This window comes from Choloepus didactylus, chromosome 17 (genome assembly GCF_015220235.1).
Source record: "Choloepus didactylus isolate mChoDid1 chromosome 17, mChoDid1.pri, whole genome shotgun sequence".
Classification (NCBI taxonomy): Eukaryota; Metazoa; Chordata; class Mammalia; order Pilosa; family Megalonychidae; genus Choloepus; species Choloepus didactylus.
The window spans coordinates 52,060,335-52,074,594 of record NC_051323.1 but is presented as its reverse complement, the minus strand read 5'-3'; the positions used below and the strand labels follow the sequence as shown (position 1 = coordinate 52,074,594).

The following is a 14,260-nucleotide window of genomic DNA, read 5'->3' as shown; positions in this document are numbered from 1 at the left end:
CCCTGTTAGAGCTGAAGTGTAAATTCCAAGCCCACACTCCTAAGCAATTACACACCATTAATGCTCATAAATTTCCATCGTACACTCAACTGCAAGAAACCAAAGCGTGATTATAAACACCACTAATAATAAACAGATGCATTTTTTTTTGTTACCACCCTCTGTGCCTACAGAACTTGGGAAAGCTGTCAAATTATCCTGTGGCAGATTGGAAAGAGGAGGTTGTCTTAGAAGTCATGGCCCAACTGCTAGTGATGCTGTTTCCATATTTTACAGTTTGGGAATCACTATTTGGAAAGCTCTATCTTTGTTCATTAGCTGCAACAGCAGAAGATGAGCCTGTGGGGATCTCTAAAAAGAAAGAACCAGCATAGATCAAGCAGAAAAGGTGGGAAAAAAAATCTCACAATAGTGTTGTCTTCATGAATTTTTGAGATTTTTCTCTATCTTTACATAACCACCCAGAGAGTGGATAAGGTTTGACAATGCAGGAAGGGGACACTTCTTTCTGTATTTAATTCCACCAGGTCTCTGAGTCTGTGAGTTTGAAAAACACTTCATTTTGTAGGATTTTCCTAAATAAAACTCTGTACTTTCCTTGTCCAGGAATAAACAGAATGTGAATCTCTTTCCATTTCTAGAGCCAGTGCAAACACTTATTTGTTAAACGTTGTTGAAGAGAGTGTAAAATGATGCAGATGGTAGTGCTAATGGGTCTAAATGTCATTCTTTTCCACCCATAATTTTGCTGCTTCCTTTCTGACCTTCCGTTGAGCACCCTGTGTAGCTTTTAGGGAATCTCCCAGAAAAAGCCTCGTGATTGACCACTGGTGAGTTAGAGACACAACAGGCTTTAAATTTATCTTGTCTACTTCCAGAAAGAAAATATAGATGGAGAAGAATGTTGTGTCCAAAGACATTTGCTTCATCTAGATTGTCTAAGTTAGTCTCCAAAGCATGCATATATGCAACAAATATCTCTATTTCTCTTGTAATTTTACCATGGAAGTCCTTTGGTACTTTGCCATTGGCCAAGCGGCCACAGTAGTAAAACTAGGCTCAGAACAGGCCATTATAATTTAAAACATGCAGAGAAAGGCACTCACCAGCGCTGACAGTGATAGCTTCAATAAACTGCTCTCTCCAGCTGTTAGTCCCAACCACCAGGGCTAGGTTTGTCTTCTTAATTAGTTTGTCCACAGTACTCTAGAAATGTTGAAAAGAACAGGATAATAACTGCTGGGTTTGTTAAGGCCTCGGGAAATCTAAAACCTGGCTGATTTTTGAAACCCCAAAGTTATATAAAGCGTAGCAGATGTTAGGCTCAGAAACACTGTATTGACATCAGGCACTGTTATGATTATGCGAACAAGCCGAGGCCTTAGTTTGAAACGTTCTGAAACGGAAACTTCTTAGTACCAAATACAAGCCTCCTTTTCTGCTTAATGGCCAATGAAGTAGAGCCTCAGTATTTAGAACAGTGGATATTGCAAAAGCCCATCCGTTCCCCTTGAATGCTTTGTGGACTTGCTCCTCTACTCGCTTCATCTATTATGTGCTGTCTGCAACTGGATTAATAAATGCCCTGCTCAGCATTGCATATCTGTGGATAACTGGAAGTGGCAGACAGGTTCTGAAACCCTAAACTCTTCTTATTGCACTTGTGTTTGTCAATGAAACACGGCAAGACAGTCTTAAGGTTGCTGCATGATCATCAGTAAATGGATTTTTCTTTGGCTCCTAGTTTCGTCAGCCTCGTGGCTGTTAGAGAATTCCACTCTCACCCTACTTCTGTTGCAAATAAGAAAAGACAAGACAGGAAAAGGTCAATTCTTATGGAGCAAGGGCACATTGCCATTTACCTTGTACTGAATTTCCCCATTTACTACCACTCCGCATGCCCCTTACTTTTCTTTAGACCCTTTTCAGCACTTGGCTTTGTACAATTAGCACCCTCCAGCTTTCTAAATGTCAGTAGGCAACAGGAGCACTAGGCGTTCACAAGAAAACTAAGTAAGCAGATGCACCCAAAGCACTACCACAAATCAGAGTGACTAAAGGGAGAAGGGTGACTTCCAGGACACTGAGGCTTCCCAGAGATACCACCACATGAACTAGTCTACCAAACAGCCACACTTACTGTCAGAGCATCCTCGAATTCCCACTAATTGCAAAGAGGCAGAAAACACGTATTATTTGTCTTAGGTCAAAATCTGTACATGTTTAATGAAGTGCCCCTGAATTGACTATGGTCTGAGAGAAAGCACATAATCAGCTAACTGGGGGCAAGGAAAATGTGCTCTGGCAGCCTGTGTGAAAGGCCAACGCTAAAGTCAGAATGCCCAATGTGTTAGTTTAAGGGGAGTTATTTGAACTGACTTGAAACAGCGGAAGACAAACATGAAAGGACCCATCTCCAACCTGCCCACTCCACTTCCAAAATCCTTCTTTGTTAGACAATAAGTCCTTAGGATGGTGACTTTTGAGCTTCTGGCCTTGCATTTATAGTTCTTGGGCTATTGGCCACTGTAACTTGGAGCACATGACAAGCATCTGTCTTTTCTCTCTTGACTCAGTCACACCATCTCAAGAACTTTTTGTGCTGAAGCCAAGGCAGAGAATCCCATCACCTGGGAGATAAATAGTTGAACAGCTAGGCAGCTTTAACAGACTATCCTCCAGAAAGAGCTGCTAAAGAACAAAGTTTTAAGATAAAACTTTAAATTTATATATGTATGTAACACAGGGGAGATTTTAAATTTTAGTTCATATTATCTCTGGGGGATTGGGAGCCAGCCAGGTATTTTTCTAGGACTTAATTTGCATATGCATCTTCCCTTAATCTATGGAAGGTTGTAGAGCTAATACAGATGATATTGAAGTTCAGATACACGAACTTTGACTTTGCTGTCTATACTTATCAGGAGGTATCCTAAATGCCAGAGACCAGCTCTTCCCTGCTCTGGACTTAGCAGTGATTGTTAGAACCTCATCCTCAGCTATGGGTTGATAAAGCCATGTCCTCATTCCCAATATAGTAAACAAGAATTCAGTGGAACACTGTGAGGTGCACCCAGATTTGGATCTCTAGTACAATTCTAGGAGCTGTAAGCAAGTTCTTTAAAATAGTTATGTTCTAGAAAATAGTATTTCTTAAAAGAATGATATAATATCAAAATTGATACTTGACAGCACTTCAGAAAGTTGCCCCCAAGGGGTCCTTTAGGTGTTAATTGTAACTGTGTTGATGAACCTTGAGGAGACCAGAGGAAATGGTCTATGGAAGGTATTAAAGGAGGACAAAGACCCCCCCAAATTGAACTTATGTAAAGAGACCCAGGAGTCTTTCAGATCCTCAGATCACTGGAGCGGTTACCAGAGAAAGCTTGAGATCCAAGAAGGCTTTGCTGCCTGGAAGGCTGTGCCCTGCCCACCCCAGCCCAAGCCTTCCTGGAAAGAAGCTACTATGGCAGCTCTTCCTAGTCAGGGGAGCATGGAAGGGGGGTGCATCCCATTAAGGGAGCGAGCACACAATTCCCCATGAGAGCCTGGGTAGGTTGGGGTTCCAGTTCACTCTGGAGATGCCAACAATCTCTGCTGCAGCAAGTAATACCAGGCCCTCTGATTCCAGGTGAAAAGAGGGTGCATGAGGAAGACTGAGGCCAGACACGCATGGACAAGAGATCAACAGATTGGCAGCAGAAATGGACCATGTGAGGTTTCTATACCTCTAGGATTAAAGAGAACTTGGGCGTGTGCCAGTCATGTGTGTGTAGTGGTCCAGGTTCCAGATCAAACAATGCATGTGCTCTGGTGGTCAGGGCCTGCCTAGAAAGACTTTGTCCCAGTGTTTACCCCTGCCCTCTCTCTCTAGGAGGATAAATGAGAGGAAGAGTTAACAGATATATTCTCAGTGGCCTGAAAGGGAATATTTAATTGCATTTTTATCTTTTTAAAATTCCACTTTAATTATAAAGACATTTTTCTTTCCACCTGTCTCCTATCAGACACCTCAATTTGTGAACTAAATTAAAAAATAATGAATGGCCCAGCTAAAGGAAAAGAAGCCACTTTTATGAAAAATATGGAGAAAAGACTGAGATTTCTTAGCTGGTGACCTGATTCTCCCTTTTAGAATCCTCACTTTGGGTTTTCAAGCAGAAGCAGCGTCTGTTTTTGAAAAATAGGTGGTGAAAATACTACTGTGCTCTAGGTTTGCCATTCTGGAAAGCAAGAAAGGGGCTGCTCCTTTTTGGGTCCCACCGTGGAACTCTACTTAGGGTCTAGGTGCAGCTCCACCCTCCTTAGGACTGTGAGGGTGAGATGGAACACAAGGTGGGCAGGGGTGGAGGGGCATTCTAAGGCTGGACAGGAAGCTTCATCTCAATGTCCTAAGCTCATCCAAAGGCCCATATGTTCAACTTCTGAGAAAACGCCTTTCATCATCTGGAGAACTCAGAATCTAATTTTATCAGCTCAGTTATAAACTCTCTGGTTCCAAAAACTATACCTTCCATTTGTTGATGATTGTGCTAAAATGTCCTAGAATCTGAAGAGGATGACTAAATATAATGGGATATTCCTTAGGGAGAGCTTACCATCCCCCTTCCACACAAACGCCTCCTAATTTTCAGCAGTATGAATGCTTTGCTTCTGGCAGGTTTAGATTTTTCAACTAAAGCTTTGTTCCCTCCACACATAGCAGTCTCCTGGGATCTACCTTTGCTCCTTCCTTGCTATCCCCTTAGACAAAGCCTGCCCTTTGGGGGCATCTTCGACCCTGTGCAGTGATGGGTGCTACTTGCAGGGCCTTCATTCTGATGCCGTTTGGCGTACAGTTCCCCTTGATTCTTTACTAACTCTACAATCTCATTTCTGCTTTCAACATCTCTCAGTTCATGAACCAACTCCTGAAATTGCATCTCTCTTTCCAGATGGTTCTCACAGTAGATGTCCCAACATAGGCCTGCCTCCCCGTGGGCAGTGCTGGTGAGCCTACCTTGAACTCATAGGACTCTTCAATGATCACTTCCAGCTTGGTGTGTTCTCCCAGAATGGGGCGCCCCATTTCTGCAATGCGCCTCTCTTCTTCCTCTTTGCTGGTCAGCGGCTGCTTGTCATCAAATTCCTCTGTGAAAGGGAAGGGCAAGGAAGTGAGCCATGTGCTCAGTTTTATTTGGAAATCCCTGGATCCTGCTACGAGAAAACCCAGGGGAAGGAAGCCCTGATGACCTAGTAAAAATCCCTTGGGTGAGATCACAAGGTTGGAGGGGAGAATTGGGCAGGGTATTGGCATATCTGGGAGCACGTCACTGTGGCAGGTGACTACAGGCCCCACAATCTAAGCTGATGACTCAGGTCAAGGTGCAGTATAGGAAAAGCAGCTTACAAGGCACACACTGAGAAAGACTCTGCCTGCACGCTGTCTGTGTTGAGGGACTTACCCAGATGTTCCCTGTGACATGATCAAAGAAAACCCCAATTAAGAGTGTTTTGAAGGATGAAGAGGTCCCATCGTGCTCCTCTCCACTTTCTAGAGGCAACCGAACATGCCCCAGAGCCAAGGAGATGGTGGAAGAGAATTCTGAGCCTCGCCAAAGCCCCTGTTGTCAGCTAAGCAGCAAAACTCCCAATCCACCTTTTGGTAAAATGCCTGGGCTCCGGCGCTTCCTCTTCCTGTTGCAAAAGCTGAGATGTGTTAGGAAGACTTTGACAATGTTAATCTTAAAGTAAACAGGAGGGCCAGGGCAAGGCCTCTGGGGAGTCAATACTCGCTCACCATGTAAGCGTGATTATTTCCAGAACCACCATGTAGTGTACACTCCAGGAGAGGCTAGCGGGTACTGGGAAAATGTTAATGGACCTGGGAGTCCATTAATGAGGCAAGCTCACAGTTGGCTCCTCTCTGCATGAAGGTCGTTAGGAAAAACTGCAGTCTGAAAAGGCCATGCGTGTGTGAAGGACAAACACTAGCCCTGTAATTACTCAACCGCCTTCTTCAGGCTCAGGATGCTGGAGCGAGACAGGTCACTTCCTCTCAGAGTCAAGCTGAACCCTGTCTCCAGGGAGGTAGCATCTGTCGCATAGAAAAACTTTAGCCCTGATACCCGCACTTCCAGGACGTCCCAGCAAACCGACTGCAACCAGTGACTAAGGAAACGGCAAAAAGGGAGGGATGTCTAGGTCAGGCTTACACGCACAAGCATCTCTCCTCTCAGATTTAGGCATCAGCTTTTGCAGGAATCCACACCTCCCATCTAGTCCAAAGACCCTCAGCTTGGCTTCTCCTCTGCTGAGGGACCCTGCTGGGGTGGCTCCATTTGTTGCTCTAGCAATTGTTGCAGAGAAACAGCTCCTCGGCCAGTTGTTCACTTCTAGGGGAGGGAGCAGATGGGCTGGAGGCACTGCCAGCGTTTTATATATCAAATGTCAAAACCAACCGCAGGCAAAAGCAGAATGTAGCATTTCAACTACTTCTTTAGAATGTAGTCAATAGCATCTTTCTCAAAGGATATTTTAAAATCTGCTTTCTTATACCCAGGGATGACAGGGTCCCAAAGAAATCAGAGGAAGGCCAAAAATAAGTGATTTAGGACTGGCCAGAGGCTGCTGAAATGTTTAGCAGAGGCAAAGGAGAGGTGCAAGGAGGTTGATTTTATCAGTAAAAGTGGTAATATTTTTTTATAGTGGGTTTGTGAAGTTATGACCCAAGGGAAGGCAAAGGATTCAGATTGGAGTACCAAAGGTTTGTCCTCATGAAATGATGTCTGTCTGGCCATGGGGTAGGGGTGAGCTATGTGAAGTCCAGTTGACCCAGCTCTCAGATCAATCATTTTGATTCCCACTGTTTTCTGGTCCTCAAATCCAGGATAGTGGTAGTGGTAGTTTTCACAGCAGCAGCTTATACTAGTGTCTCTTTTCAAATTCTTGGCCATCTTGGAGACTCAGGTCCAATAAGAATTAATTCCCCAGAAGAAGAAATATTACAATGTGGATTTTTATGTGAATTACAAAGCCATTGGGGAAGGATATTTATTATGGCCCCTTTTTATGTAGTTTATTTATAAATGAAAAGGTGCTTTCGATAGGACTTAAGATATTTTAGGCAGAAAAAATAGAGAAATTACAAAAGAAGGGTGATGTGGTGGCATTGATTAATGAAGCATTTCACAAAATGAAATGATTTGGAACATGGTTTCACATAAATGGACATGGTAGTAAATGAAATTGAATTATACAGTGGGTGAAAGGTTATTCCCTTTTCAATCATCCTTTAGTCTTTCTGATCATGAAAAAATGCTTTGTTTTGTATAATTATGTCTGTAACCAGTTTCCAACATTTGGGTTTCTACCATTTTAAGAATGAGAAAATAGAACTCAGTTATAGGGCATTTGTTAAATTTAATAACAATGTAAAATTCTTTATCTTACTTTTGATTTATGACTAATGATACTATTTTCCATTTGTGTTAGTGATTTAAAGTTTTCTTTTAAAAATAAATGTAGTGAAGAAAAAACATGAGGCAATTTCAAATAATTATATTAAGTTTAATAATAGTCTGGTTGGTATGCAGCCAAAGCAAAAATTGTAAAAGGAGCTATGAGAATGACCAAAATTTAGGAAGTACTGTTTTAATAGATTTTGTACAACCTAAAGCAAAGCAACGCACCTCGTCTCTATCACTTACTACATTATTGCTCCAAACCTGTCTTGGGTTTCTTAATGCCACACTTTATACCACTGTTTGCTCACCTGGAAAAGCTTCCCTTTCTCTTAAAACCCCAGCTGTATAGTCTCTTCTTGCATGAAAAGTCACAAGATTATACTATTTAGGAATGTCCACCCCACCCTTAAATCAATTCTTTAATCATTGTGGGTATTAAACATGGACACTTCTCATACATGTTTTTTTGTTTGTTGTCTTTTTGAAACTACCTTTACATACCAATATCTAGCATGCAAACTTGCTGAGGACAAGAAAATATGTCTCATTTCTCTTTGATCTGTCTTTGTATCCCCAGGACATATCAAAATGTAAGGCATATAGTAGGTGCTTCATAAATATCTGTTGTTTGTTTCTCCAACTCACTGTTAGAAAAGTCTCTTATTTGCTCTTTGCATACTAAAAAAATCACCTATCCATTGAACATGTCATTGCACTTGATGATATTGATAAATTAGCATTTATTTATTTATTTATCAATTTTTGATACTGGCAGAGAAGAAAGATGGGTTCTATTTTTTTTTTTTAAAGTGTCTTCTCTCTAGATTCCTTTTATTGAATTGGGAAATGATTTGACATTTTTTTTTTTATTTGTTCTTATGCTTGCTTCCTTTTCATTTTGAGCATTGGATCAAAAGCAATCTATTTTACTATGGTCAAGGTCAATTTCTTTTCCGTATTTATGCGGAGTATAATGTGCTGTGGCTTTAGTTTCGTTCCTCAGATAGGGAAATTGGTTCCCTTTCTCTCTCTGTACGTGTATGTGTATATATATGTATATACTTTTTAAACTCATCACATTTTATTTAGAGGTCAGGAATACATTACTTAAAAGCATAGTCTTCATGAACCAACAAAACTTGAATGTCAAATGCATAATTGGCAGTCACTGTTAAAATCAGTATCAACAGGACATTAAAAAATCATGTGATAAAAACTCACCAGTCGGGATCTCCCTTTGCATCCTAAGTAATTGATTTTGAAAACAATGGCAAATAATAAAAGCTAACAGCTACCTGGGATCTGGGAAAAGCAGAATTACTAGAAAATCTGCTTCTGATGCTTTCTGGCTCAGCCTGCATTTTGCAGCAGCAGCCGTCTCAGGAGCCGGTGAAGGGGCAGGAGTGCGAATCCCAGTCGAAAAACAACACAACGCGCAGGGCTGATCTCGCTATAGAGAATTTTACCTAAGGAGCTACTGTTGATGTTCTTGACTATATTGATGGGTTTTAATCTCAATGAACAATGTAGAAATTGGAACAGAGTACAAGACCAGTGGGGGCACAGTTTTGCTCAAGTTTATTTTAATCCTTTACGTTGAACTGTGATTTTGACAAGTCAGAGCAGGGTCTCTGGATAGACAGTTTTCAGCCCCTTGCTAGCCTCTCTGACAGGGCTTTAAGGAGACTGGTACTTTCATTTCCATAAGGAATATTCTGGAGCAGCTCTGTAGTCAGGGCTGGATGTAATGATTACTGAATGGGTTGATGAGTGTGAAGAAGAAGGAAGTCTTCACCGGGTCAGCCAGAAGCCATTTCTACTGCCAAGGCCAGTGAGGGGGATGCTGATGACTGTAAAGCAAATACCTTGCCCTCATGGGAGACTTCGAATAAGAAGATGACACCCAGACCCTACACCCAGAGTATATGTGCAACTGCTGTGGAATCACCTAGTTACTCTGACAATGCTCCTTTATTTCCCTTATAGACAAACCCCACAGATGTACTATCATCTGTGCAAATGTGGTTAATATCATGCTGCCTGGAGGCAGGTAAAGTGGGAACTTTAAAGAAACTTCACTGTATTAGAATGAAAGATCCATGTTTGAGAAGCAAGATTTGCAAGGCTTCTGGAATATATTGAGACTTGAGAAACAGGAACCATTTGGATGAATTTTCTTTGTAGGTCTGCACTCCTCCCTCAGCAGTACCTCCTGTCCTGCCCTGACATGGTGGTGTGTTTTGTATGTATGTTTTGTGCGTTCTGTGTGTGTGTGTGTGTGTGTGTGTGTGTTTGTGTCTGAGCCACCACACCCCCGGCTGCCAGAGACGGCATTGCATTATTTAGCAGTGGAGCCCTTTTCCAGGGGAGAGGGACTAGAACATGTGACTCTAATGGCTGGACCCGAAAAACACTTGATAGTGGTTAGCTTGAAGTTAATGAAATTGTGGGTTTTGAGCTCTTAGATGAAAGGAGTACCTGCAAAGTTGATTACAGTAGAGGGAATCAGACGTTCTCTAGCATGAACTTTCCTGAAGACAGGTTGGCCTAGCGAAAGGACAGGTAGAAAATCAGCAGAATGGATTGCATTGGTTTGCCAATAGAACTTTGTGGAATTAGTAAGCTAAACATCACACCCAGATGCACACGGTCCAAGCAACATTAGTTTGAGGTTTGAGTGGTTGTAGGTCACTCCTAGGTAGGCTGAGGAGTGAGCCGAGCTCTGGTGGAGGTCACTGCCCGTGGCAGGGATGTAGCCAGAGTGCTGCAGGTGGCTGGAATGGGGTATCCAGGTCCTTCAATCACTGTTTCCAGAAGCATCCTGGGGCAAAAGGGAGCACTCAGTGTGATGACAGAGACATCTGTCTGGATTAAGTAGGCCTGGGGTTTTAGTTGATGTTCTGGTTCAAGTAACTGCCAGTTCCACCAGCTATTTGCTTCTACCAAGAGCTACTACCCCCCCCTGAATTGACCTGGAATCAGGAACCCTGGGACTCAGTACCACCTCTGCTGTCTAATCTTGGGCCAGTCATTTCTCCTCTCTGTGACTCAGTTTCCTCAACTGTAAAATGAAACTGAACTCAAAGGGGCTTTGTTTCCCTAATCTGTGTACTGAAGTGGTGACTGTGTTTCCATTTGACAGAATTTTCATAGTTTGTCTCCCTTAAAAAACCATGTGCCTTATTAAGTTGATTACATGATGCGCATAATATGATTGAAGTAATATTGAAGAGGTTTACTGACTGTTATATGATTTTCATTAATTAGGGAACTCTATAGTTGATTGTCCTAGGAGATTTGGGGAACATACATGCCTACATGCCTTTCTCCTCTTCAAATTGAGTCAGAATAAGTCATTTCATAAAAAAAATCCATATTTATGCATCCCAGTTTCTCCTTTTTGGGACTTTTTCATTTGACAGGAATTCATACTGATGGCATTTATCAGGCATTGTAGGGCTGTGGATTGAAAAGAGGCTCAATGTATAATTTCAAAATACAAGTAGAAATGGGAGGGCTTGGGGAAAAAGAAAGAAGAACAGAGCTGGGGTTAGAACAGTTGTCACAGTCCAAGACCTAAACTCAAGAGCCTGGCTCTGAACCTTGGAGTAGACTGATGACTTTCTCTGAACCTTTATTTCCTCCTCTGTAAGTGCAAATGATAAAATCACACTCCATAAGGTTATTTGGAGATTCAGTCAAATAATGAAAAAGGAAAGCTTTGCAAACTCGAATGAGCTATACCGCATAGGGTGTTCTCAAGTCATGTGACTGGAAGGTCAAGGGGGAATGAGATCATAATTCCAAACAACGGTCTTTCAATGAGGCACAGTCTAGGAACTACAGGTAAAGAAGTGCAAATCCCAAAAGTACTACCAGCACTTCATGTCCACCACTAACGAGATCTCTGAATTATTGGTATTGAGCTATGGACCAAATGACTTTTTCAATTTCATATATCCTGCTTCAAATTTAGATTTTCACACTCAGCTGCACAAGTCCTCAAATCCAGCAAGAATAATTAATTTATCAGGTGACAGAATCAGAATATTTCCAAGAAGATATCAATGGGTTAAAATGACAGGATGAAGAAAGAGAAGGTAATCATTTAAAAAAATTAAATGTAAATTCTTGTCCTTGGATTAAAAAATGTCACCTTCAGCCATGAAGAGCTGGGAATATCCAACTGGGAGAACCTCAAATGAATCAGATTTATGAATTCCTAAATGTGGACTTGTCCTGCTTAATGTTTTCAGCCCTTTCAATATTTATGCCTTTAAGAGTCTATGAATCAGTTTGTCATTAAATACCGTGTCTAGAGGGAAGCAGTGGAGAACAGCAGGCCGTGGGAAATTGCCCATGTTCAGCAAGTTCCACTTTGGAGAGAATCGTGTTGGAACTGATTGATCATGAATTTATGCTCACAGTGGTTGAAGTTAACACCAATTCCCATCATGGCATTTTCAGAATTAGAATTTTTAGCATTATTTCCTTTCTAAATACTTTTATTCAGCTCTCTGGCCTAAAGGAAAAAATAATGAGAATATTGATATCTGCACAATATATTGGGAAATGCCATGTAGAATGGTGATTAGTAGTATCTTCAACCTGTAGCTTCTGACAAATAAGAACTGCCTTTGCTAGTCTCCCTCTCTAAATCTGCAGAGGTGACTCTGAACAATATTTAAGATTGAGAAAATATTTAAGGTCAAAAATAGAGGACTCTGTAGGGAACTATCATCCTTCTGTACACAATATCCCTTCAGAGGTGTGCTAAAGGATGCAATCAGTGCAGACTGGACACCGTTCTGAAACGAAGGGTTTTAAACCTTTGACTGACATTTTGCATTTTTACAGAGCACACTGTAATGCACTTCAAGTGGGAGGAATAGTACAGGTCACCATGTTATTAGTGCTAAAGCCAAAGTGGGGTTCAAACTGGTGCAGTGAGACGAGGGGAATAGACTGCTAGCCCCTCCCAACACAGCATCATCCATTCCTAACAGGATTCTGAGCTTGGACTGTGGAACAGTCTTGCACATCAACTCCTACATTTCCTTGAGGCCAGCAAAGGTGACTTATTTATTCTGGTACTTGGAGCATCGAGCAGGGCAAGGCACGCATCGTCAGTGCTATATGAACTTTTGTAAAATCACCCGTGTCAAAATGTGAACGACTACATACACATTTGCTTACAAATAAAAGCAACACATATACATTGTTAATGAGTAAAATGTTAACTGTGTAACATCAGCAAGAGCACACCATGTGCCATAATTAAACATTAATACATGTTATGTAAGATGTGGTTTGGATTTGATTGTTAAGGGTATTCGGGGGAAAATGAACATATTTTTAAAAATTGTCTTACCATATAGGTATTTTCCTTCATTAGAAGCAAATAAAAATGAGAAATGATTTTTAAAACTGTAATAGCATATGGTGAAAACAGATTGAAAAATAAATTTTGATGTTGTTAGACTTTAAAAATGCATACCTGTTATTGTGAAGCCACCTAAAAAAGAAAAAAAAAAAGTTACAATTTATTTAACGTACACTCTAAATAACAAATACCAATGACATCAGACTGCCTGACCACCCAACCAAGCTATGAAATCTTGCCAAGTTATATTTACAATTAAGAAAAATGTGAACATATCTGTTCATGGCATAATGACTTATTCTTCTTTAAAGATTGTGGGATTCAGTGCACTAACTTAATTTTTGTGCACACTTCAGAAATCACTGATATTTTTAAGGTTATACTAAACTAAAAATGTAATATAAATTACCTGACCTTCACAAAAATGAGACCAAATGGCCCTACACAACAATCCTGCTAGCAAATCAACAGAGATAAAATAAAAGTCAGAAAGATACTCTATCACCTGACAGAAATGGAAAAAATAACCTAGAAAAATGGAAAGGAAATGCAAGAAATGAAATGCTTACCAAGCTCATTCAATAACAGGGCTGTGAAGGAAACAGACAAAACAAACACAGAATAAGAGACCAGATGAATAATGAAAGTAAGAGGAATATCAGCAGAAAGAAATCCAGGCAGATCTGATTGGAGTGGTAGGACGCCACAGCTAAAAATCTGGTGGGCCCCATGGACATGGGACAATGGTGCATTGGGAATATTTCCAAATAAACAGTCCTAACAGGGTGTTTCTTCAAGTATGTGTGATTTATATATATACAAGTATGTATATACACACACACACTATTAATGTATAGATACTATTCACTTTCTTTCTTTCTTTTCATATAGTAAGATATTTCTACTATATATTACTAACTGTATATAGTAGAAACATTTTATGAAGTCAGTTTGAAACTTTGAGTGAGTCTTCCTCATTAAGTACTGCCTGGGGCTTATTACATCAGTCCAACCTATGGAAATCTTAAATCAGCCAGGATCTCAAATATCGTATTTTCTATTCACTAAGAACAGATACATCCTAGGAAAGTCCGTTTTGGCTGCTTTGCCTGGAAGGGGACTTTGGCCCAAGGCAAAACTCTCTCTCTCTCTGGGGAGGTTCTATTTTCATGATATTTTGGCCACTAAGAAATGCCTATGCTTTTAAAATCCTTACAGCTTAAAGAGTCCTGCAAATTAGTGCTAATTGTGTGTCCTTGTCTGTGACTTTGGCACGTTATATTTGGATCATGGAAACTGACAGGTCAGTGGGGATGGGGGGTTGAAAAACGCAGTTTGCCTTTCAGGTTATGAGCTTTAAACCCCGACTCGACTGTAGCATTTTATTTTGGTGAAGAGCTACTTGGCTGAATGTACCAAATAAATTACTTCC

The 14,260-nt window shown here is 40.9% G+C and overlaps 1 protein-coding gene across 24 annotated transcripts in view; it reads right to left on the bottom strand.

Moving 5' to 3' along the window:
* Positions 1-14,260, bottom strand: part of SLC8A1 (solute carrier family 8 member A1) — a 376,616-nt gene that overhangs the window by 43,456 nt on the left and 318,900 nt on the right. For 4 of the 24 annotated variants that reach the window (XM_037807837.1, XM_037807836.1, XM_037807838.1 and 1 more), the window contains exons 4-9: positions 13,398-13,418; positions 12,943-12,960; positions 12,817-12,831; positions 9,924-9,992; positions 5,000-5,130; positions 1,107-1,206 (exon numbers count right to left, since the gene is read on the bottom strand). In XM_037807837.1, the coding sequence (XP_037663765.1) occupies positions 1,107-1,206; positions 5,000-5,130; positions 9,924-9,992; positions 12,817-12,831; positions 12,943-12,960; positions 13,398-13,418 (354 nt within the window). The remainder of the gene's footprint in view (positions 1-1,106; positions 1,207-4,999; positions 5,131-9,923; positions 9,993-12,816; positions 12,832-12,942; positions 12,961-13,397; positions 13,419-14,260) is intronic. The other 20 variants (XM_037807855.1, XM_037807857.1, XM_037807845.1 and 17 more) reach the window with 7 other exon arrangements.